The 24621-nt window shown below is 42.2% G+C and overlaps 1 protein-coding gene and 1 long non-coding RNA gene across 4 annotated transcripts in view; one reads left to right on the plus strand and one right to left on the minus strand.

Annotated features, from left to right (window-relative positions):
- Nucleotides 1-11310, minus strand: LOC127357037 (transmembrane ascorbate-dependent reductase CYB561). The gene is made up of 6 exons (XM_051389201.1): nt 11203-11310; nt 9580-9787; nt 3432-3530; nt 3223-3326; nt 2961-3118; nt 1-2317 (listed from the first exon to the last, which is right to left on the minus strand). The coding sequence occupies exons 2-6, from the start codon at nt 9782-9784 to the stop codon at nt 2125-2127; spliced, it is 759 nt and encodes a 252-aa protein (XP_051245161.1). The 5' UTR covers nt 9785-9787; nt 11203-11310; the 3' UTR covers nt 1-2124.
- Nucleotides 10728-24621, plus strand: part of LOC127357064 (uncharacterized) — a 22480-nt gene continuing 8586 nt past the window's right edge. For 2 of the 3 annotated variants that reach the window (XR_007882127.1, XR_007882129.1), the window contains exons 1-2: nt 10728-10928; nt 19552-19632. This is a non-coding gene — a long non-coding RNA (uncharacterized LOC127357064). The remainder of the gene's footprint in view (nt 10929-19551; nt 19633-24621) is intronic. The other variant, XR_007882128.1, reaches the window with a different exon arrangement.

The raw sequence follows: 24621 nt of genomic DNA on the forward strand, positions 1-24621 counted from the left end.
TGCCATTTCACACATTTTTATTTCAGGTTGTCCCAATGAGATTAAGACTGCCCTTTAAAAGATGACAATATCAAAGACAAACAACATCGGTAAAAGCTTTGTATTAGGCACTAGTGAGAAGTCCTGAAGTTAAGCCAGTAAAACCCCAAAAACTATGTTTTTAATTAAATTAAACACATTGAAAGAGGAATTTAACAGCTTTAGGTAAAAATGCATCAATAATACATACATTACTGAATAAACACTGAACAGATTTTTTTTTTTAATGACAGTCCATTTAAATACAGACAGCTTACTAATGGTAAAATGGAATACATTTTGTTTATGCATTATGTTTTATGGACAAACTACTGACTGGGCTTCTCACCACGTGGGACTGGGACAGGTATAGATACTGTGGGACATCAAATAAAAGGACTTAATTAGAACCCAATTAATAGTGTTGTGACCTACAAAAGCAGTGCGTCAAATTATTTTCACAAAAGCTAAACCTTTTCTAAAAGTTTGAATTACAGCTTATACCACTTCCAAAAATCTATTTTTAAATTTTTAATGTATTTTTTATTATGCTCAGTGGTTAATCCCCAATAGTGAAAATCAAGATGGCAGATATATGTAATATAGGTGGTTCCTAATAGAATGTGTAGATTAAGAGATAATCAAATGTGAGCACACTTTGTCATCAGTTTGACTTTTGGTGTGTTACAAAGCCAAGACTATCTGAGTCCTTGAATATTCCGTATCTGCCAGTAGTCCAATCAGATTTATCTCAATGACACAGCCGCCCAGTGTACATTCAAGCAACAACTTAATTCAACTGGAAAAGTTCAGAGGAGATTTGTGCGTGATATATGCTCAATATACATAAATTACAAATAATTATATACATAGCAGCAGCAAATATGCAATTTTGATAAGACACATATCCAATACATTGAAATAACTACAACTTCTAAAATTGGCACTTCTTATTTTTTCTTCTTGGTCCAAATACTGAAGGTCCTAGATTAAAGCTGCAGCAGGTAACTTTTATAAAAATATCTTTTTGTGGTATTTGATACAATTTTCACTGTGTCGTACATAATAATAATAAAATGGCTCCTCCTAGTGCTCCTAACGGCATTTGCAAGAATCTAACAGGCCTGGATGACAACAACCAATCAGAGCAAAGAAAGATAATTGATGTGATTTTTTCAGAGATTATCTGTCTCGTGTACTACATAATACAATGAAAGTTTCAACAAACATTACAAAAATATTTGTATAAAAATGACATACTGCAGCTTTAATACTCTTAAACTTGTTAACCTTTCAGTGTTGTATGAATGAACGTGGAGAATGCGAGCCCTGACTCGATCAGTCAACATCTTTACTAGAGCAGATGTATCACTCTGTTCATTTTGTTGGAACTACTAAAACATTTCCTGCAATAACAGATTTGTGGCTGTCCAAAGTTAGCGAAACTGTATTTTGCCAATCCACATTTAAGAACATTCACACACTTTGCAACACTAGCAGGCTGAGGAGGACTAAACACATAACAGTGTGTACAGTGAAGACAGGATCATACTTTGATGGGTTTTATGTAAGCTGGTACCAGTCCCAGACATCAACTAAAGACATTTATAGTGCTGGCCAGTAAAGACTAACCAAGGTTGTGGTGAGTTTTATTTTGTATCTGTCGAGTTTGAATTAAGTGTCACAACGTTACAAGGTAAAATCACTGTTTTTGTCAATGGAGTCTGGTGGCGTTGAACAGAGCAATATAACTGATGCTGGCCAAGCAAAACAGATCTTACTCTTTCAGAAAAAGGTCTATCTCTGTAGGGATCCTTTTCAGAATGTTGTCAGACACTTATAATGACAATTATTTTCCATTTACTGCAATGCGTATTTTTCACTTATATTTTATATTCTTTTTTAATTAATTGTCAAAATAAAAGCATAAGTTCCAATAAATAATTTTGGTATGATAATAGAGATATCATTAACGCTTTCGGTCCATGATTTGATGGACAAACCTAAACTTTTGAAAAGTAGGTATTAACAGAGACTGGTAGCACAGCTAGTCTGTTGGCAGGACACTGGTCCAATGAGGTGGAGGTGTCACACGTCTCACTGAGGTCAGGGTGTGGTGGGTGACCCGCCCTCAGTCAGGGTCTTAAAGTGGACAGACAGAGACTCTTCCTCAGGGTTTGGCGGACGTCTGTACTCCTCCTTGGTGATCAAGTAGCCCAGCAGCACCCCGAAACACACCAACAGGATCCCCAAGATGTTGGCCAGCACCCCCTCTGGGGCAAACAGAGAGTAGCTTGACCTGGGCCCAGGGAGAGACAGACTTATATCAGATACAAATAGACACAAAGTATATACAGTACAGATATGTAAATAATAAGACATAAGTGAAATAAATGTACTGAATGTTGTATAATCCTTAAAAACCCAGCTTTTGAACAATGTATGGTTGGCCAATGTATTTACATTCTGTTTTCTCAATATAATAGCTTTAATTTTTCACCCTGGATTCAAACTGCCCTGGAATGATGCAGCATGTAATCCAGCATTACACTTTGTAATTTTATCATCAAAAATGCATCTACAAAACAACAGCCATTTTGTGTGCTTGACTTCTGTGTATGATTAAAAATGAGCATTTTAAGACCGGAACCCATTGACATTGTTTGTACCTGCAGTTGTTGGTGTAAACAAGCATACTTAAAAGACCTTTTTGCCTTTCTGGTTGGAAACACTTTCTATCAAAGAAACAGTCCAAATAACATCTGTTAAAATTCCATTCACCTCCATTATGTTGGTGTGTTGGTAGAATTCTATCTCATATAAAACCAATGCTATCCACATTGTTAAATAGCACTCAAGGTAAGTGAGCAACTGTGTTTTTTTTATAATGATTAAAAAGTAGAGAGACAGGCAGGTACAGACGGACAGTCAGACAGACATACTCGATGCTGAAGAGGAGTTTCTCCGTGATGCCGAGCAAGCTGCTCCCTACGGCCATAACCAGCAGAACCAGACCACAGAACACGTGGATGGGGAGATACGAGGCTCGCAACCAGGACGACGCAGTAGGAAACAGGAAGAACATCAAACCCATCACCCACTATCAGAAGAAGAGGGGCCAAAAAGTAAGTGTTATTGTTACACACATTACACTTGAGATATGTATTATGTACGTATATATTGTGTGTGTATGTGTGTGTGTACCTGTATGCAGAATAAGACTAAGGTAGACATGCCGCACCAGCTGTGTAGAGAGTACATGTCTGGAATCTTTGCTGCTCTGTGGAAGTCAAACACAGCTACAAAGCCTACACACACAGAGAGAGAAGTTATAATTTAGGTATCTTTTTCTCTCAGTTTCTGAATCACACACACACTTTTTTCACACTTTGACACATGCACATCTCACTCACCTATGATGCTGATGATGAGGGCGAGCAGGTGAATGATGCCATGGAGCAGCTTTACGTTCCTCTTTGCCTCATTTCGAAACACTCTGTAGACCAGGATGGCTGGAGAGAGAGAGAGAGAGAGAGAGAGAGAGAGAGGTACATTTTTTAGTATTTTAACACATACTGATAACATAATGAGTTTATTACAGTCTCAGTTGTGGTCCCGTGTCAAGCTGAGGCATCAAATTCACTCATTCATTTATTCATTCAAATAAAACTTTCACCAAGAACAAAAAGTGGTTTCAAAATCAGGGGGAATAGAGGAGGAGGAGGAGGACTATATATATATATATATATATACCAACCAAGCAAAAATACTCAAAATAATAAACCCAGATATTTTTTTACACTGTGAATGACTGCAGGAAAGTACACCCAAATAATGATATTATAAAATTTGCTGATGATACTGCGATTTTGATCCTTCTCCACAGGGACATGGACCTTTCTGTGTACCACAATGAGAATGCCACCTTTATCATCTGGTGTCACGCCAACCATCTTATTTTAAATGTCACAAAAAAACACAGGACATGGTGCCAGTGGTAATCAAATACAAGAAAAGCACACAGGTGTCCACATAGACAACCTTCTTCGCTGGAAAACATACACTGATCACCAATAGACTGAAGCAGAGACTGTACTTTCTTTTGGGACTTAAGGAGTGAGCAGCCAGATCATGCTGATCTGATGTTTTACTGGGAGAGCATCATTAGATATGGAATCACAGCACGGTCTGGCAACTTAACAGTGCTTCTGGAAAGCAGGCTGGCCAGCACGTACAAAGTAGCTGTGAGGATAATAGGGAGGACAGAATATGAGCCCATACAGAGTCTGTAGAGTGTAAATCAAACAGACGGAAGTTATCGTTCGCCCCAACCTCTATCTAGCTGCTCAACTCTAAACACTAAATTGTAGTGCAAAAGGACAATGTGCAATAAATAAACCAGCACCACTGCATTCAATAGCATTGAAAATGGATGGGATCATCCCATGTGTGAGACAACAAATAAGAGACATTACAGCACATGTAGAAGGTGTAAAGAGGCTTACAGAGAGCACACATTCATGCAGAACCTCCAGCTGTGTTTCCTTTTATCTATGCAAACAGTTGAACTCTATACAAATGCTTATTGTGTTCAGTTTAAATCCTTTCTTTCAGCCACCTGTGCCAGCAGCTACACACCATTCCCACTAAGCAGCTTCACATTGTTTTTGCTGATTAAGTGCGGATACAGATCGCAGAGAAAAAAGATTAGTGGTCAATTGTATCCACATTAGAGTGGACGTGATCATAGCGAATCAGCTTTGAGGTGTGTGTGTGTGTGTGTGTGTGTGTGTGTGTGGGTGAGGTCCCCCCTCAGGGTGTTTCCATCTCTTACTAACCCCCCTGTCAGTCTTCGCCTAATGTCCAGCTGACCTTTGCTTTTATCGCTCTAATGCAATCTCGCTCTGTACCAGACAGCTGTGAACCAGTTGAACTGATCTGGTTACTCTCATTAGCAAAAGTAGCCAGAGCTGCAGGCGCGAAACAGAGAGGATGAAGGACAGCGACATCTCCGTCGGTCTTTATTTCTGGGACCACAGACATCGGCAGGATTTGCGGCAGCGTGAGCAGGCAGCACGAGAAAAATACATCATGCAAAATGTGGACGCCAGCAATTTTGACAGTAGCCTGACCCTTAAAAGAAACAAGTTTAACATTTTATGTGCATTCTTCTATAAGGTCTGCTGCTGTCGGGTGAAATCCCTGCACGTTCCAACAGTACTGGCGTCTGATTGTCCACATGTCCTTACTTCTTACTGAGTACTGCCACCCCTGTTTCTTATGGGCGTACCCACCATTGAGGGTACACCATGTATGGACCTCAGTATTCTTTGCTTAGATGCTTTAGTGCCCCTAACAAGCTCATTTTTTGGACCTTGGTATGCTGGTGAGGTACTCCTAAACGCTCTCTGTGTAAGCCCACAGAAGACAGAAGAAAAACGCCAAAAGAAATAGTGTTAGTGTTATGTTGTGTTTAGGGTTGAGCCTTGAACCTTTTTTGGTCCAATTCAGGCACTGTCCAACAGCATATAAAGAGTAAAACTGCTGTACGAGCTAACAGCTACACATTCCTGTTATCTTCACACAGTCGTTTTAAGTCGGAGGAATGCAATCTTCACGATAAGGCCAGGCTTTGTTGAAATGATCAAGCTCGTGGGCTATCACGCGTTGCCAAGGCAAAAGTGCCGCACTGGAAGGTGGGGTGAAAAGTCTGCAGTCACACAGACAATAATTGTTAAACGCACACTTTTTGACAGTCATGGTGTGGTTGCACTCAGCTGTACCACAAAAAATAAAGGAAGTAGTTTTGTGTAGAATGATAAGAAGGCTTAAAGGCCTGGTCACCCCAGGATGTGGCACAGTCTTCATCCACACGTCTTCATGAAATATTTAGACTTGGTGACAAAGAGTCTTCTCACAGGGCTAGTTGGTAAGATACTGTAGGTGGCGAGCTAACAGTAGCCAGCAGAGAACACGGTAGTGCTAGCCTATGTTAGCACCTGGAGCTTCTTCCTATTTGCTCTGTGCTAGGGCCGTTTACTCCTCCATTATTTTGTTCTCCGGACTGTAACATCATTTCATTCAATAGGAATTACTGAAGCTAACAAGCTTGCTCGTCTGCTCAGTCACTGAGGGGACAATAAGTTCACACTGTATTTTATCATCGACTGCTGTCTGTCGGCCATTCTTTTGTGGAGCGCTTTCAACTATGGTGCAACACTATAAGCTACATTAGCTTCTTCCATTTTGGTCTCTCTGGCTCTGTGTCAACAGTGTTAAGACAGCTTGCTAGTGGTAGAAATTCAAGGGTCAACGGCTATGTTCACACTGCAAGCCAATAGTGCTCAATTCTGATTTATTTGTACTATTCACATTAAAAAATAAGATTTGAGTCACATATGAGCAATAACAATAAAACAATCAGATATGGTCCACTTTGGCACAGAGAAAGATTTACTTCACCCTCATGAGCAAATCCACTGATTCACTGGAATGAACTAATGTTGCTGCAGCATTTTGAAGCATTACATGTTGGTGTCCTTAAAAACCCCCTGCAGACATGTATTAAGACATATACAAATAGTCTGCTTGGAACAATAATATGATGTGTTTTTTCCTGCAATAAGTCCATTCTCAGTGGATGTGCACTGGTGGTTTTAAGTTTCTACATCACACTGTACAAGTTGCATACTGGACCAGGACTGACTTCCTAACTATTGTGATGTCACAAATCATGCTGGTAGGCCCCGCCCCCTAAAATCAGCTTTTCAATAAGCACAGAGAAACTTTCCACTTTCAGCAGATGGATGTGAAAACATCCTTCTAATGTCAAACTCTGCACAGACAGCATTCAAACAGCACACTGTAGGGACAGGAAGGGACACTGATCTTTGTGTGGAGGGCGGCTTTAAGGGAGAAGTTCAAATCCTGCCTATGTTCACATGTCCTCACGTCTGGCCAATTGGCCATTGTACGAAATGGGTGTGCTTGTCAGATTGTTACAAAAAATTACAAATATTTGTTTGGAGGCAACCCCACTGACTGACCACTTTATTCCCATTGTTATTCCTTATGTCCTTTGCTTTCTAGAGTCCCTGTTCATTTTACATATATTATGAGCCTTTTGTCAGATTGACCACAAACCTAAATTGGTCCAAATGGTCATTAAAGCTTCCATCATCAGATTGTTTAGATAAATTTAAACAAAACCACTCCTCAAACATGGCTATGCAAATGGCTTCACACAGCATCCCCTTTGCTCTGTAGCTGAAAGACGCTGCTCAGTTTGCTGACTGGCTCTTCCTCTGCCATTGGTTCCATTCCCTGTGGGGCCACTCTGTCAAAGCTTCACTGGATATGTCCCAAAAACACACGCACAAACTGGCATGTTCAATGATTCAAACCATTCCTTCTCTCTAAATCAGACTTACTGGGTGGGGGTGGGGGGATTGATGGGTGTCTGGGTACTGTTAGCTTAATGCAACAGGTCAGCGACAGAGTGCTTGAGGCTAATGCGCACACTCATAACCACAGACACACACAAAACAGGCTGACTAAAATACAGCCTCCACGATCGGCTGACCTCTGCTTCCTGTTTCACTTAATTTACGGAATGTTATCTGAAAATGACATGGCGTAACCATGACTACAATCTGATTTAAGATCAGCAGGGTTAATCTGAAGATATCAGTGATGTCAGCGATATGGTAGGCAGGGACGACGGCTCACTTCCTGCAAGGAAAATCTATTTTAATGTTCACCAGTTTCAATAACACGCTTTATTGTTTTCAGAAAGGCAGCTGGACTCGCAAGATCACAAGACAATCCATCTTTCCAGGCTTACATCTGTGAGTTGTTGGCCAGGACAGTGGTTACGGACCAATCAGCATCCTTTGTGGAAGTACTGGCAGCTACAGGGTGGGCGCTAGGTGTGACGCAGCACGCAGACACTGTTCGTTAAACAACAGCAACTCCTTTAGAGGTTAGCGTAGATGATGCTAGCATCAGTTATATCAGAACTGGAGATAGACGTAATAGACGGATGGTTCATCCAATCACCTGCTGAGTATTTTTTTCCAACGAGGACTTCCCAGATGGTTCCATGTAACAAACCATCTGTCCAGTTATGAAAGGAATGCTAAAGGAGAGACTGCACTGACTTACAGAAGCTAATGCACCACAGGACTTCCACTCTGTATACCTGCAGAAAATCTGCATATGTACACTGCCACTGTGAGCATATTAGCACACCAATGTGCCTACACCTGAGGCCTGAGTTATAATTGCATTTTTAATTTTCTTTTTTTTTACATTTACATTTTTACATTTGCATTGTGGACGCATCGCAGCCGACAAGAAACGCTCCAAACGGATGCAGGATATGCGTGGCAGCCATCATATGCACGCGATAGTGTAGTTAAAAGCAAGTATATCCCCGGCCATACAGAGCCGCTCACGTGGCTGTAGACTCTTAGCCCTGGTTCTCCCCAACTGACTGAATTAATATAGTTCTGGACTGAATGTAGAAGTATAAAGTGGATCAGTCAGTTTGACGTGGTTCTCAACCAGATTTGCTACAATTCAGACTGACCCTTTTTCAGTCAGTAAGTCATTCTTCCACTTTAGTCCAATGTGAAATAACCTGCCATGACATTTGGTACAGACATTCATGGTACCCAGATTATGAATCTTAACTTTTCATGTAGCACCGCTAACAGGTCACTGCTGCCTCTGCCACTCTTTGCTTGCCATCGTGGACGTGTCAACATTCACAAGCTGGCGAGTAGCTCGCTTTGTGCCCAACAACGACCCTTTTCGACCCTTTTCTTTTTGGTGCATTGACCAGATTCTTTTCAGCCTCAGCCTTGCATTAATGGTGTGTTCCATTTGAACTGGGAAGACGGACTTCCTGAGGTCCCATTTGGAAATTTCAACTGGAACACCCCCTGAAGTCAGATTTGCAACTAGGAAAGTTAGAAGAACCTTACCAACCCAGACCTCAAAATCTAAAATGGCTGTAAGCTGTAGGAATATACTGTTTATTAGCACTTGTGTCTTTTATGTCTGTTATTAAATCAGTCGTACACACAGTACTGTCCAACTTCTGTCTGTGGATATGCTGTAAAGGTGTTTGTATGGACAGAATACGGCGTTATCAACTGGTATTGCCAGCTTTGTTTACCGATTGTTGTACTGGAACATGGTCAACACAGGTGTTATGTCATTCCCAGCTCTGGCTTCAGTCTTCCAAGGTAAATGACATGCGTATAAGATTAATGCTAATGTAGCATTTGTGTGTTGACATGCCAACTCAAAGCTAGGCACATCAGGTCCTCACTTTTTATGCGATACGATAGCCTTAAAAAAAGTTTAGTTTATCATTCAATACATTTAAAGTGGTGTTAAGTAGTCTGGGGCACATGTAACTACAGCCTTTCAATGCTGATACCTTTTGTCCACTGAAATAGTAGAGGTCCTTAAAAATGTTAATAAAATGAATTATGGGATAGTGAAACTGTACAGCTTCCTCTGAGACTGACAGTAATCAGTGATCAGACTCACCGTCGCCGTGCAGGAAGACCAGCCCCAGTACCATGCACAGAGGGTGCAGGTTGAACTCCCGCGCTGAGCCGTCCCAGGCGAAGCCCCCGTGGTAGTGACCCATCCACACACCGGTCAGCACCACCGATGTCACACCCAGCAACTGTGACGCTCCCACCAGACACGCAAACATAGAGCGACCGGTACGTGGAGCAGAGTCCTCCATGATCTGAGAATGACAAATACAAAGAATGAACTCATGCCTTGGGCTGTGCTCTTTGTTGAACTAAATTAAAATGAATTTGATTAGGAAGCTGAGGTAGAGAAAGACATTTTTAATGAGGTAGAAGGAGGTTTTTAGCAGAAAGAAGATATCAGACACACATTATTGTTCCAAGCATGCTGTCTTAATAGATGTCTGGAGGGGATCTTTAAATAATGTTTAATCTTACTATATGTTATTAATGTAAACCTTATTAGTGTATCATCAGTTCTGCATTCTAAATTTGACTTGAGTAAAAGTACCATATTATCAGCAAAATGTCCTTTAAGTATCAAAAGTAAAATTACTCATTATACAGAATTGCCCCTGACAGTGTTTGGTCTACATTATTGTATTACTGGATCGTTATTATTGGTGCATTAAGTATGAGTAGCATTTTATTGTTGTAGTTGGTTGAGGTGGAGCTCCTTTTAGCTACTTTATATACAGCTAGTTTTATTTATAACATTAATTACTTAGGCTACTTCCGCTGTGAACTCCAAATCAAGTCTGACAGGCTGATAAAAGTACAAGTGTAAGTAAAAGCTACTCAATTGGAGCAAAGCATTTCAAAGCTGCAGTAGGGAGGTTTTATAGAAATAACCTTTTTTCATATTTGCTAAACTTTCACTATATCCTGACAGTAGCTCAGATCAGCTCTGATTGGTTGTTTGGTAGATTGTCGCAAATCCCATTAGGAGCTCTAGGAGGAACCAGAGGAACCTGATTGTTTCACAGATTATCTGTCTCATGTTCTACTGTCAGAATATAGTGAACGTTTCAGATAATATGACAAAAAAAATCTTTTTATAAGTTTTGCTGCAGCTTTAAGGGTGAAATACGACTCACAGAGCTCCTTATAAAATCCAATAAAAAGACAAGGAACCCACATCTGCTGCTGTTATCGTGTTTTCTAACAGCCGAAGAGTCATACTACAAACATGACGTTGAGATTACATACAGGAAGTGTCGCACCGAGCTGAGGACGGAGTTATACGAGGACATGAGCAGAAATGAACTCAGATCAAACGGCTTTCTGCCCGCTCGCCTCTTCATCGCAGCTTCTGCACCCTGCGCTCACAGAAGTCATTATTACAACCTCCTATAAGTGAGTTCTCACTCCCGGTCCAGACCCATCACAGGTCCATTACCACTCAGTCCCACTGCCACAGCCACAGGGACATTACAGGGGAATTATAGGCTGCTGTAATGCTTCGGCTCCGACGGTGAGCTGGCACCTGTTACCTGGGATCTGCACGACTCACACTATATTTCACTCTGAGGGTATGATTTAACTCCTGCTCTGGTGGTGATAACAACATTAAACAAGCAGTTTCCATATGGGAACACGAGTGGGAATAATAAAGAGCTGATGTACTTACTGCGCTGCTGGCTGCTCTCTGCTCAGCTTAGGAAGTCCCGGAGTCTACTTACAGATCCGCCTCCTCCTCCCCTGACTGTGCAGATACGTCTCTCTCTCTCTCTCTCTCTCTCTCTCTCTCTCTCTCTCTCTCTCCTGTGTGTGTGTGTGTGTGTGTGTGTTTTTGGAAGCCCTCCTGAACAAGCGCAACCCATGTGACAGCAGGAGGGTGAGGAAATAACTAAATACAGTGTTACACTAACACTAGGAGCATTGTTACCATGTTATTATTATTACTATCAGCCCTCTGTTATGTTGCTACTGTATTATATAAAAGGAATCTCTTGCAGTCAAACTCAGATATATAATAAATAAATAAATAAATACTCAGATAAAATCACTACATTGGTTTCGTCACAAAAACGTCACAATAACATCAAGAGAGAAGGGTGGGGGGAAGGGGAGTGAACTGGGTGGATTGATGACTAACACAGCTCCAGTTTAAAGGTTTGTTGCCTTGACAACACTGAAGTGGGGAGAGGGGGAGGGGTGGGCGATGGAGGGTGGAGGAGAGGAGATGGTGGAGAGGAAAAGGAGGCAGAGAGGGGGAGGATGGGAGTGTCTGTCAGTGAATCATAGCTGCTCATTAGAGGCTGACTAGTCAACAATCAGCAACAATCAGCAACCCGATTAATGTGCCTCACACCCACTTATAAAACACCCACACCATTGGAGCTACCACTAATATTGCCATACCTGCTCCTCCTGCTGTTAGAACATTAGGACTAATACTGCTACTCTTAATACTGTTACCAGCACTGATAGGACTAGTGATTCAATACAATTCAATTTAATTTTATTTGTATAGCGCCAATTCATAACAGAAGTGATCTGAGGACACTTTTCAAATAGAGCAGGTCTACACCGAACTCCTTATAACATTCTGATGCTGATAATAAAATGCACTTGTTTCTAATTATTTTCAATCTATTCAAAAAGTGTAATGGAGCATAATTTGTATTTTTGTATTGTAAGCTACTGCTTTGTTTTGGCCCATTACGGTGACCTATGATGTAAGTAGTGTAATAGCACTTATTCAGGTAGTAATGTTTGCAGGATTTAAACCCACATTTTACTAAGATTCCCACCAGATATCTATCAAGATATATATACAATAGTCTGCTTGAAACAATATTGTGTGTCTGATTTGTTTTTTCCTGCAAAAAGGTTTCCACATTAAAACCCTTAAAAACCCATCTCCTCCTTCTACCTCATTAACACTTCCAGAATCTCTGAATATACAAATGTTGTTCATCTCTAAAGTTTCCTGCTGGACACAAGATGTCTCCTACTTCACTGTAAAGTCCATTCTCAGTGGATGTGCACTGGTGGCTTCAAGTTTCTACATTCTCTACAGTTTCTCTTACTAATTAGTTGCATGCCCGATCAGGACTGACTTCCAAACTATTTGTAACTATTAGTGCCCCAGCCCTTACAATCAAATGTTCAATGAGTAAAGAGAAACTTTCCACTTTCAGCAGAGGAATGTGAAAACATCCTTTTAGTGTCAAACTCTGCACAGACGGCATTCTGCACAGTGAAAAACATATTATTGACTGGAAGGAGACTTTAAGTACAGTAAATAATGGACTTATTATCATTATCAAAGGTAAAAGTACTAGTATAATTCCGAATGCCCCCTTGGCCATGTAATAAGCTACAACACATTCTATTAAATGAATGATTTGAAAGTCAAAATACGTCAGTATCATCTGTGAGGTAATGATGACGTCCCAATGATTTCAGATGAGGAGAAAGCTGCCTGTTGCTGGCAGAGGATGGAGGTAAGGAGTCCAGCCCCATCAGAGCTGTCAGGACATTTGACTGGTAAGTAAAAGTCCAAATTGAAATGAAATATTAAATATTTTCTGTGATGACAAGTTTATTATTACAGGGTGTTTTCACTACTGGATTTGCACCATCCATGTGTATTTTTACTGAAATGGTTTTGGTTGGTTTTCAGATTATTTCATTAGAGAAACTAATGACATCACTGGCCTTTGATTATACAAGTAAACCTACAAACACTATTTCAGAAAACTATATTGAATAATATGTAGAAAAAATGTACATGTACCATTTGTACATTTAGTATATTTTAAGTGATAAAATAAAGGAATGTCCCTTGTAGTTACTGACTTTTCTCTGGTAATACAAATCCAGTGAAAAAAATATGAATATTTTTACTTTTCATTATTTTCATAAATCGATTATTGTGTTGCTTATACTGTTAAGTTGGTTTCATTTAATTAAAAAATAATTTAAAACAGTTACAGTCTACTCCACTTTTATTGAAGCAGTTTACAAAGGTAACCCACACACTTTTCGACAACACACAATTACAATCTTCATAAAACAGATGGTGGTGTCGGTTGTAGTCTTCCAGAATCTTCAGGTGGAGGTGGTGGCTGTTGCTGACATGGGTTGCAGGGGAGTACCTGCAGGTGGAGGTAACTGCAGGTTGCTAGAAGAGGCTGCAGACATTTGCAACAGACTTAAGGTCTCAGCTGTCTGCCAGAATCTGCAGGTGGAAGAAGCTGCAGCTTTTTGGCACAGGATGTAGGTGGAGGTTTAGCCTGGAGTTTTCTGCCACAAGGCTGAGGCTACAGGTGGAGTTTGAGGTCTCAGCTGTCTTCCAGAATCTGCAGGTGGAGGAAGCAGCAGGTTGCTGGTAGAGGCTACAGGTAGAGTTTGTGGTCTTAGCATTTTGCCAGAATCTGCAGGTGGAGGAAGATGCAGCTTTTTAGCACAGGAAGTAAGTGGAGGAAGCTGCAGGTTGCCTGAAGAGGTTACAGGTGGAGTTTGAGGTCTCAGCCTTTGGCCAGAATCTGCAGGTGGAGGAGGCTGCAGTTTTTTGGCACAGGATGAAGGTGGAGGAAGCTGCAGGTTGCTGGAAGAGGCTCTAAGGGGTTGTTAAGGATGCATGTCTGTGCCAGAATCTGCAGGTGGAGGCAGTGGTGCAGGTTGCAGGCAGAGGTTTGAAACAGCTGTGTTTGGAGGATTTGGCAGGTGGAGGTGGCATTTGATGTTTCTGGCAGAAGGTTTCAGTGGAGCATGTCTTTACAGTTTTCTGCTCTCTGTAGGTGGAGACTAGAGGAGCAGATGGTTGATGTCATAGGAAGGCAGAGTTTAGATCTGAAGTGGGTGGAGGAGACTGTAGTCCTGGCAGGTGATAGGTGGTGGTTGAGGTTGAGGTTGAATTAAAGGCTGCATTTACTGATGTTTAAAAAAACCTATTCTATTGAACTAGTATAATATTTACAGATGCAGAGTAACTGCTCCTTCAGTGTCACTTTGAGTTCTTAGCCCTTTTACTTGGTGGCTGAGCAGGGCTCGGCTCTCCCAGCGTGACAATATTATGAAGGGGTGGAGAACTTCCAACTCCATATGATATGTCCACACGCATGAGTCCACCATCACTTTCTGACACTGTCATTGTGGGGCGATTCAGTCGCTCCCACAGCTTCTGTTTAATTCGTAGTCCCAGCCCCAGACTGTATGGACCAGTCCGGCCATTCTTGTATCTATGAGGAGTGGAATGTACAGAAATGTAATCATGATGATTCTTGTGATTGAAAAGCTTCTATGTTGAAAGGCTGAGTGATAAACTTTGTGATTTTATTTCGAATTTATGACACAAACATACCTCAGCATATCATCTACCACCTCGTGGTAGATCTGCTGGTAATCTTCCACAGAATAGTTGTGTATTCTCAGTGGGCTGTCATCGTTTACAGCAGTGGAGTTCAGCTGGTTATCAGCAGTGGAGGGCCGGGGGCTGGGCAGCACATCTGACACAACAGGTAGCTCAGCAGGAGGGATGGCGGATAGAGGCCTGGGCACCAAATTCAGCTTCTCTGGATGTTCTGCAGAGGGTTTGTTAGGACTGGGCTCGGATCTCCGCTTCCTCTTTTGGGGAAGTTTGGCTTTAGCAGCGGATTGCTGGGGCCCTGGGGTCACATTCCGCACCTGGGGAAGGTCAGCAGCACACGAGAGGATGTCAGACTCTGATAACATTTTTACTATTAACAGAGGTGGACAAGTCATTGTTTTGCAAGTCTCAAGTCCCAAGACAAGACAGGCAACTACCTAGTCAAGTTCCCAGTCAGATTTGGTCAGACAAATTGGATCAGGGGAATTCTTTTTTTCAAATTTTGTCAAGTCGAGTCTGAAGTCAATAGATTTGTGACTCGAGTCCACCCCTCTAACATTTATATTTTCATAATCTGACAAGAGACAATCTCCATCAGATGAACTACAGATAAGTCAAAGACCCTTCACATATTCTGTCCATTTAAGTTCTGCAGTAAGAACTTCAAGGTCAATACAAATGAACTTCAAGTATTTTCTACATGGAATTCTTGAGCAGCGTATGACTAAACAATTTGAACTGTTCTGTTAATCTTTTAATCCAGATGTCTAACCTGGGCCTCCCTGCAGCACGGACACTTGCTGCGAGCGCCAGACTTCTGTGCACCTTGTGCCTGTCGTGCAGAAGTTCTCCTCTTCCTCCCGTAATGATGGTCTTTCAGGTGGATGAGAACGTCACACTGCAACAATACACACACACACACACACACACACACACACACACACACACACACACACACACGTTAGAATGAGGCTCAACAAGCAACAAGTGGCATTGAATAATGTAGATTTCATAGCACCAGTGGCTGCAAAATAGTTTACTTTCACCAAAAAAATTGCTTTTTATCAAACAGAGGCCTGTTGACCTTTTCATCTCATGGAGCTTTGTTGCTCCCTAACATGTCCTCCAAAACAGGCTAAAATTACCCGCTGGAGAAAAACAACGAAGTACTGGGCCCCTATTAACTCCCATTACTCACACTCTTACAGTGTGCACAGTTTTTCAGTGCTGGAACTACATGGCCCCAGATTTACTGTGCGGTAACACATTAAACACGACAGTTTAGGAAAATTCAACCAAATCTGAATTAATGAAGGTTTTAAACCCAGATTGTGACACAGGGGCCCCTGACTTCCAGACAGGGTTTGTAAGTCAAGAAATAAACGTATCTGTACTTTGCTTGAGTATTTTTTTTCTTATTTATTTCACTCCCTTCATTTTTACCCAAATATCCGTACTTTCTACTCCTATTATTTTTTAACAGGTTTGTTACTGTAGTGTTAATGCATTTGAGGGGAATCATTCTGAACATTAAGACTGGAGTATATCACGTTTGACAGACGTTACATGAAGAAAACAACATAAAATTCGAAAAAGACGAGACCAAACAGATTAGAAAGGAAGACTCAACCCTATCTGAAGCTTCAGTTAGCTTTAGACAGAAACAGCTGGTAGAAATGTCATCCAGAGAAACCAAGAGAGTATTTTCATTTACATTTACATTTCAGAGGCTGTACTTTTTCACTTTTATATATATATATTTATATATATATATATTCATATAATGCACAAAAATATAAAGGCAAATTACTGATGACAATTAAATAAGTTCAAGGACCTCACAGTTGTACTTATGACAATTCACAATATCACTATCTATCTCAGCTGGGAGCTGGCTGATGTAAATATGTGGTTTTAATTATTTTATTGGATATTTTTAAAGATAAAGATGGTAATTGTAATTATTTTCTGCGCATTACATTCATTTATTTGCTTTAATGAACAGAGGTATTGAGGTGATACAGCCAGACAGTGTACATTGATACAGTAACCCACTCCCACATTATGTGTAACGCGCATGCGTTGGCCTGAACAGAAGTTTCTCTTCCCTGCACTTTATTAATCCGTTGTATTAATTGTATTTGCAATATATTCTTTCTACTATGCGTGTTTATTCTCTTTATCATGTGTGCCACAGCCTGTTAGCAATGAATCAGTGAACCTTAAGGCCTCACGACGGTAAAACACAGACAACAGCACAGACTTTCAAAGTGTTCAAATCTCACATTTTCCATGATGGAAGTTAGTTGTGTCGCTTTAATCAGTCTCAGTGAGTCTTTGGCTCTTGTCAGGACGGACAATCCTCAGTAGAAGCTCTAAATTTGAAGAAATCGTTGAGTAAAACTCGTGAAAAACTTTTCTTGACTTTTAGAAGCTTTGTTTGTTTTTAAATGATAATGGAATATAAATGATGCACCTGGAGACAAACATAGCAACCGTGGAATCCTCCCCACCCTTTTGTGCACATCTGTTCTACAGTCACATCTCACCTCTGGATTTCAACTTTTATCCATTTAATGTGCAAAACACCTGAGATCACGTCCATATCCAATTATGAATCTAAGAAATGTCCAGCTCTGACTGCGTCCTCACTCTATTGTATGATAGAAGTTTGCCTTCACTCTTTAAATGAACTGCTCCTTATAGGTTCTGACTATAAATCTCAGCAGGCTTGTGCATCATTTTGACACATTCCAGGCTCATTTATGAAAAACTATTTCTACATATATTCAAAATAGTTTGTTTTTTTCACTCTATCTGTCAGGTTTGTCCACTCTCACACTACTATGTACATTATTCCATAAACACAGTACTTAAAGGAAGCACATAAAGAAACCTCTCCACAATCACAAAACAATATTTTATTTTGGATTTTGATTGATTGACCCAGATTTACTGTGCGGTAACACGTTAAACACGACAGTTTAGGAAAATTCAACATGTATGTACAAATCTGAATTAATGAAGGTTTTAAAGCCAGATTGGGTTTGTAAGTCAAGAAATAAACAAATCTGTACTTTGCTTGAGTATTTATTTTTCTGATTTATTTCACTCCCTACATTTTCACCCAAATATCCGTACTTTCTACTCCACATGTCTTTGGACTACTACTGGAGTAAAACTTTTGCCACCTCTGCACACTGGACCTTTCAGACCTTTATCGTGTCAGTTGTGCTTTAGTGTTGCAAATTCCAAAATACATTTCCAATTAAATTACTCCAAACCAGTATTTTACCATATAATGCATGAAAATATAAAGGCAAATTACTGATGACAATTAAAAAAGTTCAAGGACCTCACAGTTGTACTTATGACAATTCACAATATCACTATCTATCTCAGCTGGGAGCTGGCTGATGTAAATATGTGATTTTAATTATTTTAATGGATATTTTTAAAGATAAAGATGGTAATTGTAATTATTTTCTGCGCATTACATTCATTTATTTGCTTTAATGAACAGAGGTATTGAGGTGATACAGCCAGACAGTGTACATTGATACAGTAACCCACTCCCACATTATGTGTAACGCGCATGCGTTGGCCTGAACAGGCGCTTCTCTTCCATGCACTTTATTAATCCGTTGTATTAATTGTACTTGCAATATATTCTTTGTACTATGCGTGTTTATTCTCTTTATCATGTGTGTCACATTACCGCTAATATTGCCATACCTGCTCCTCCTGCTGTTAGAACAATAGGACTAATACTGCTACTCTTAATACTGTTACAAGCACTGATAGGACTAGTGATGCTGATGATAAAATGCTCTAGTTTCTAATTATTTTCAATCGATTCAAAAAGTGTAATGGAGCATAATTTGTATTTTTGTATTGTAAGCTACTGCTTTGTTTTGGCCCATTACAGTGACCTATGATGTAAGTAGTGTAATAGCACTTATTCAGGTAGTAATATTTGCAGGATTTGAACCCACATTTTACTAAGATTCCCACCAGATATGTATCAAGATATATATACAATAGTCTGCTTGAAACAATATTGTGTGTCTGATTTGTTTTTTCCTGCAAAAAGGTTTCCACATTAAAACCCTTAAAAACCCATCTCCTCCTTCTACCTCATTAACACTTCCAGAATCTCTGAATATACAAATGTTGTTCATCTCTAAAGTTTCCTGCTGGACACAAGATGTCTCCTACTTCACTGTAAAGTCCATTCTCAGTGGATGTGCACTGGTGGCTTCAAGTTTCTACATCTTACTAATTAGTTGCATGCCCGATCAGGACTGACTTCCAAACTATTTGTAACTATTAGTGCCCCAGCCCTTACAACCAAATGTTCAATGAGTACAGAGAAACTTTCCACTTTCAGCAGAGGAATGTGAAAACATCCTTTTAGTGTCAAACTCTGCACAGATGGCATTCTGCACAGTGAAAAACATATTATTGACTGGAAGGAGACTTTAAGTACAGTAAATAATGGACTTATTATCATTATCAAAGGTAAAAGTACTAGTATAATTCCGAATGCCCCCTTTGGCCATGTAATAAGCTACAACACATTCCATTAAATGAATGATTTGAAAGTCAAAATACGTCAGTATCATCTGTGAGGTAATGATGACGTCCCAATGATTTCAGATGAGGAGAAAGCTGCCTGTTGCTGGCAGAGGATGGAGGTAAGGAGTCCAGCCCCATCAGAGCTGTCAGGACATTTGACTGGTAAGTAAAATTCCAAATTGAAATGAAATATTAAATATATTCTGTGATGACAAGTTTATTATTACAGGGTGTTTTCACTACTGGATTTGCACATTCCATGTGTATTTTTACTGAAATGGTTTTGGTTGGTTTTCAGATTATTTCATTAGAGAACCTAATGACATCACTGGCCTTTGATTATACAAGTAAACCTACAAACACTATTTCAGAAAACTATATTGAATAATATGTAGAAAAAATGTACATGTACCATTTGTACATTTAGTATATTTTAAGTGATAAAATAAAGGAATGTCCCTTGTAGTTACTGACTTTTCTCTGGTAATACAAATCCAGTGAAAAAAATATGAATATTTTAACTTTTCATTATTTTCATAAATCGATTATTGTGTTGCTTATACTGTTAAGTTGGTTTCATTTAATTAAAAAATAATTTAAAACAGTTACAGTCTACTCCACTTTTATTGAAGCAGTTTACAAAGGTAACCCACACTCTTTTCGACAACACTTTACAATTACAATCTTCATAAAACAGATGGTGGTGTCGGTTGTAGTCTTCCAGAATCTTCAGGTGGAGGTGGTGGCTGTTGCTGACATGGGTTGCAGCGGAGTACCTGCAGGTGGAGGTAACTGCAGGTTGCTAGAAGAGGCTGCAGACATTTGCAAGAGACTTAAGGTCTCAGCTGTCTTCCAGAATCTGCAGGTGGAGAAAGCTGCAGGTCGTTGGAGGAGGCTACAGGTGGAGTTTGAGGTCTCAGCCTTTGGCCAGAATCTGCAGGTGGAGGAAGCTGCAGGTTGTTGGAGGAGGCTACATGTGGAGTTTGAGGTCTCAGCCTTTGGCAAGAATCTGCAGGTGGAGGAAGCTGCAGGTTGCTGGAAGAGGATACAGGTGGAGTTTGAGGTCTCAGCCTTTGGCCAGAATCTGCAGGTGGAGAAAGCTGCAGGTTGTTGGAGGAGGCTACAGGTGGAGTTTGAGGTCTCAGCCTTTGGCCAGAATCTGCAGGTGGAGGAAGCTGCAGGTTGTTGGAGGAGGCTACATGTGGAGTTTGAGGTCTCAGCCTTTGGCCAGAATCTGCAGGTGGAGGAAGCTGCAGGTTGCTGGAAGAGGCTACAGGTGGAGTTTGAGGTCTCAGCCTTTGGCAAGAATCTGCAGGTGGAGGAAGTTGCAGGTTGCTGGAAGAGGCTACAGGTGGAGCTTGAGGTCTCAGCCTTTGGCCACAATCTGCAGGTGGAGAAAGATGCAGCTTTTTGGCAAAGGATGTAGGTGGAGGTTTAGCCCGCAGTTTTCTGCCACAAGGCTGAGGCTACAGGTGGAGATTGAGGTCTCAGCTTTCTTCCAGAATCTGCAGGTGGAGAAAGCTGCAGGTTGCTGGAAGAGGCTACAGGTGGAGTTTGAGGTCTCAGCCTTTGGCCAGAATCTGCAGGTGGAGGAAGCTGCAGGTTGCTGGAAGAGGCTACAGGTGGAGTTTGAGGTCTCAGCCTTTGGCCAGAATCTGCAGGTGGAGGAAGCTGCAGGTTGCTGGAAGAGGCTACAGGAGGAGTTTGAGGTCTCAGCCTTTGGCCAGAATCTGCAGGTGGAGGAAGCTGCAGGTTGCTGGAAGAGGCTACAGGTGGAGTTTGAGGTCTCAGCCTTTGGCCAGAATCTGCAGGTGGAGGAAGCTGCAGGTTGCTGGAAGAGGCTACAGGTGGAGTTTGAGGTCTCAGCCTTTGGCCAGAATCTGCAGGTGGAGGAAGCTGCAGCTTTTTAGCACAGGATGTAGGTGGAGGAAGCTGCAGGTTGCTGGGAGAGGCTACAGGTGGAGTTTGAGTTCTCAGCCTTTGGCCAGAATCTGCAGGTGGAGAAAGCTGCAAGTTGCTGGGAGAGGCTACTGGTGGAGTTTGAGTTCTCAGCCTTTGGCCAGAATCTGCAGGTGGAGGAAGCTGCAGGTTGCTGGAAGAGGCTACAGGAGGAGTTTGAGGTCTCAGCCTTTGGCCAGAATCTGCAGGTGGAGGAAGCTGCAGGTTGTTGGAGGAGGCTACATGTGGAGTTTGAGGTCTCAGCCTTTGGCCAGAATCTGCAGGTGGAGGAAGCTGCAGGTTGCTGGAAGAGGCTACAGGTGGAGTTTGAGGTCTCAGCCTTTGGCCAGAATCTGCAGGTGGAGAAAGCTGCAGGTTGTTGGAGGAGGCTACAGGTGGAGTTTGAGGTCTCAGCCTTTGGCCAGAATCTGCAGGTGGAGGAAGCTGCAGGTTGTTGGAGGAGGCTACATGTGGAGTTTGAGGTCTCAGCCTTTGGCCAGAATCTGCAGGTGGAGGAAGCTGCAGGTTGCTGGAAGAGGCTACAGGTGGAGTTTGAGGTCTCAGCCTTTGGCAAGAATCTGCAGGTGGAGGAAGTTGCAGGTTGCTGGAAGAGGCTACAGGTGGAGCTTGAGGTCTCAGCCTTTGGCCACAATCTGCAGGTGGAGAAAGATGCAGCTTTTTGGCAAAGGATGTAGGTGGAGGTTTAGCCCGCAGTTTTCTGCCACAAGGCTGAGGCTACAGGTGGAGATTGAGGTCTCAGCTGTCTTCCAGAATCTGCAGGTGGAGAAAGCTGCAGGTTGCTGGAAGAGGCTACAGGTGGAGTTTGAGGTCTCAGCCTTTGGCCAGAATCTGCAGGTGGAGGAAGCTGCAGCTTTTTAGCACAGGATGTAGGTGGAGGAAGCTGCAGGTTGCTGGGAGAGGCTACAGGTGGAGTTTGAGTTCTCAGCCTTTGGCCAGAATCTGCAGGTGGAGAAAGCTGCACGTTGCTGGGAGAGGCTACAGGTGGAGCTTGAGTTCTCAGCCTTCGGCCAGAATCTGCAGGTGGAGGAAGCTGCAGGTTGCTGGAAGAGGCTACAGGTGGAGTTTGAGGTCTCAGGTTGCTGGATGTTGGAGGAATTTGGTTGCAGGTATTTTCAAGAAACTGCAGGTTGCAGATGATGTTGTTGACAGAGGTTCTTCAGACCTTCATCCAGAATCTGCAGGTGGAGGAAGCTGCAGGTTGCTGGAAGAGGCTACAGGTGGAGTTTGAGGTATCAGCCTTTGGCCAGAATCTGCAGGTGGAGGAAGCTGCAGGTTGCTGCAAGAGGCTATAGGAGGAGTTTGAGGTCTCAGCCTTTGGCCAGAATCTGCAGGTGGAGGAAGCTGCAGGTTGCTGGAGGAGGCTGCATGTGGAGTTTGAGGTCTCAGCCTTTGGCCAGAATCTGCAGGTGGAGGAAGTTGTAGGTTGCTGGAAGAGGCTACAGGTGGAGTTTGAGGTCTCAGCCTTTGGCCACAATCTGCAGGTGGAGAAAGATGCAGCTTTTTGGCACAAGATGTAGGTGGAGGTTTAGCCCGCAGTTTTCTGCCACAATGCTGAGGCTACAGGTGGAGTTTGAGGTCTCAGCTGTCTTCCAGAATCTGCAGGTGGAGAAAGCTGCTGGTTGTTGGAGGAGGCTACAGGTGGAGTTTGAGGTATCAGCCTTTGGCCAGAATCTGCAGGTGGAGGAAACTGCAGGTTGCTGGAAGAGGTTAAAGGTGGAGTTTGAGGTCTCAGCCTTTGGCCAGAATCTGCAGGTGGAGGAAGCTGCAGCTTTTTAGCACAGGATGTAGGTGGAGGAAGCTGCAGGTTGCTGGAAGAGGCTACAGTTGGAGTTTGAGGTCTCAGCCTTTGGCCAGAATCTGCAGGTGGAGGAAGCTGCAGGTTGCCGGAAGAGGCTACAGGTGGAGTTGGAGGTCTCAGCCTTTGGCCAGAATCTGCAGGTGGAGGAAGCTGCAGGTTGCTGGAAGAGGCTACAGGTGGAGTTTGAGGTATCAGCCTTTGGCCAGAATCTGCAGGTGGAGGCAGTGGTGCAGGTTGCAGGCAGAGGTTTGAAACAGCTGTGTTGGGAGGATTTGGCAGGTGGAGGTGGCATTTGATGTTTCTGGCAGAAGGTTTCAGTGGAGCATGTCTTTACAGTTTTCTGCTCTCTGTAGGTGGAGACTAGAGGAGCAGATGGTTGATGTCATAGGAAGGCAGAGTTTAGATCTGAAGTGGGTGGAGGAGACTGTAGTCCTGGCAGGTGATAGGTGGTGGTTGAGGTTGAGGTTGAATTAAAGGCTGCATTTACTGATGTTTAAAAAACCCTATTCTATTGAACTAGTATAATATTTACAGATGCAGAGTAACTGCTCCTTCAGTGTCACTTTGAGTTCTTAGCCCTTTTACTTGGTGGCTGAGCAGGGCTCGGCTCTCCCAGCGTGTCAATATTATGAAGGGGTGGAGAACTTCCAACTCCATATGATATGTCCACACGCATGAGTCCACCATCACTTTCTGACACTGTCATTGTGGGGCGATTCAGTCGCTCCCACAGCTTCTGTTTAATTCGTAGTCCCAGCCCCAGACTGTATGGACGAGCCCGGCCATTCTTGTATCTATGAGGAGTGGAATGTACAGAAATGTAATCATGATGATTCTTGTGATTGAAAAGCTTCTATGTTGAAAGGCTGAGTGATAAACTTTGTGATTTTATTTTGAATTTATGACACAAACATACCTCAGCATATCATCTACCACCTCGTGGTAGATCTGCTGGTAATCTTCCACAGAATAGTTGTGTATTCTCAGTGGGCTGTCATCGTTTACAGCAGTGGAGTTCAGCTGGTTATCAGCAGTGGAGGGCCGGGGGCTGGGCAGCACATCTGACACAACAGGTAGCTCAGCAGGAGGGATGGCGGATAGAGGCCTGGGCACCAAATTCAGCTTCTCTGGATGTTCTGCAGAGGGTTTGTTAGGACTGGGCTCGGATCTCCGCTTCCTCTTTTGGGGAAGTTTGGCTTTAGCAGCGGATTGCTGGGGCCCTGGGGTCACAGTCAGCACCTGGGGAAGGTCAGCAGCACACGAGAGGATGTCAGACTCTGATAACATTTTTACTATTAACAGAGGTGGACAAGTCATTGTTTTGCAAGTCTCAAGTCCCAAGACAAGACAGGCAACTACCTAGTCAAGTTCCCAGTCAGATTTGGTCAGACAAA

Source organism: Dicentrarchus labrax, unplaced genomic scaffold (assembly GCF_905237075.1).
Source record: "Dicentrarchus labrax unplaced genomic scaffold, dlabrax2021, whole genome shotgun sequence".
NCBI lineage: Eukaryota > Metazoa > Chordata > Actinopteri > Moronidae > Dicentrarchus > Dicentrarchus labrax.

Coding starts and splice junctions, on each gene's coding strand:
- LOC127357037 (XM_051389201.1), bottom strand. CDS start 9,784: ATGGAGGACTCTGCTCCACGTACCGGTCGCTCTATGTTTGCGTGTCTG. Junction 3,531..9,579: donor GGTCTTCCTGCACGGCGACG/GTGAGTCTGATC, acceptor CTCTCTCTCCAG/CCATCCTGGTCTACAGAGTG. Junction 3,119..3,222: donor TAGTCTTATTCTGCATACAG/GTACACACACAC, acceptor TTCTTCTGATAG/TGGGTGATGGGTTTGATGTT.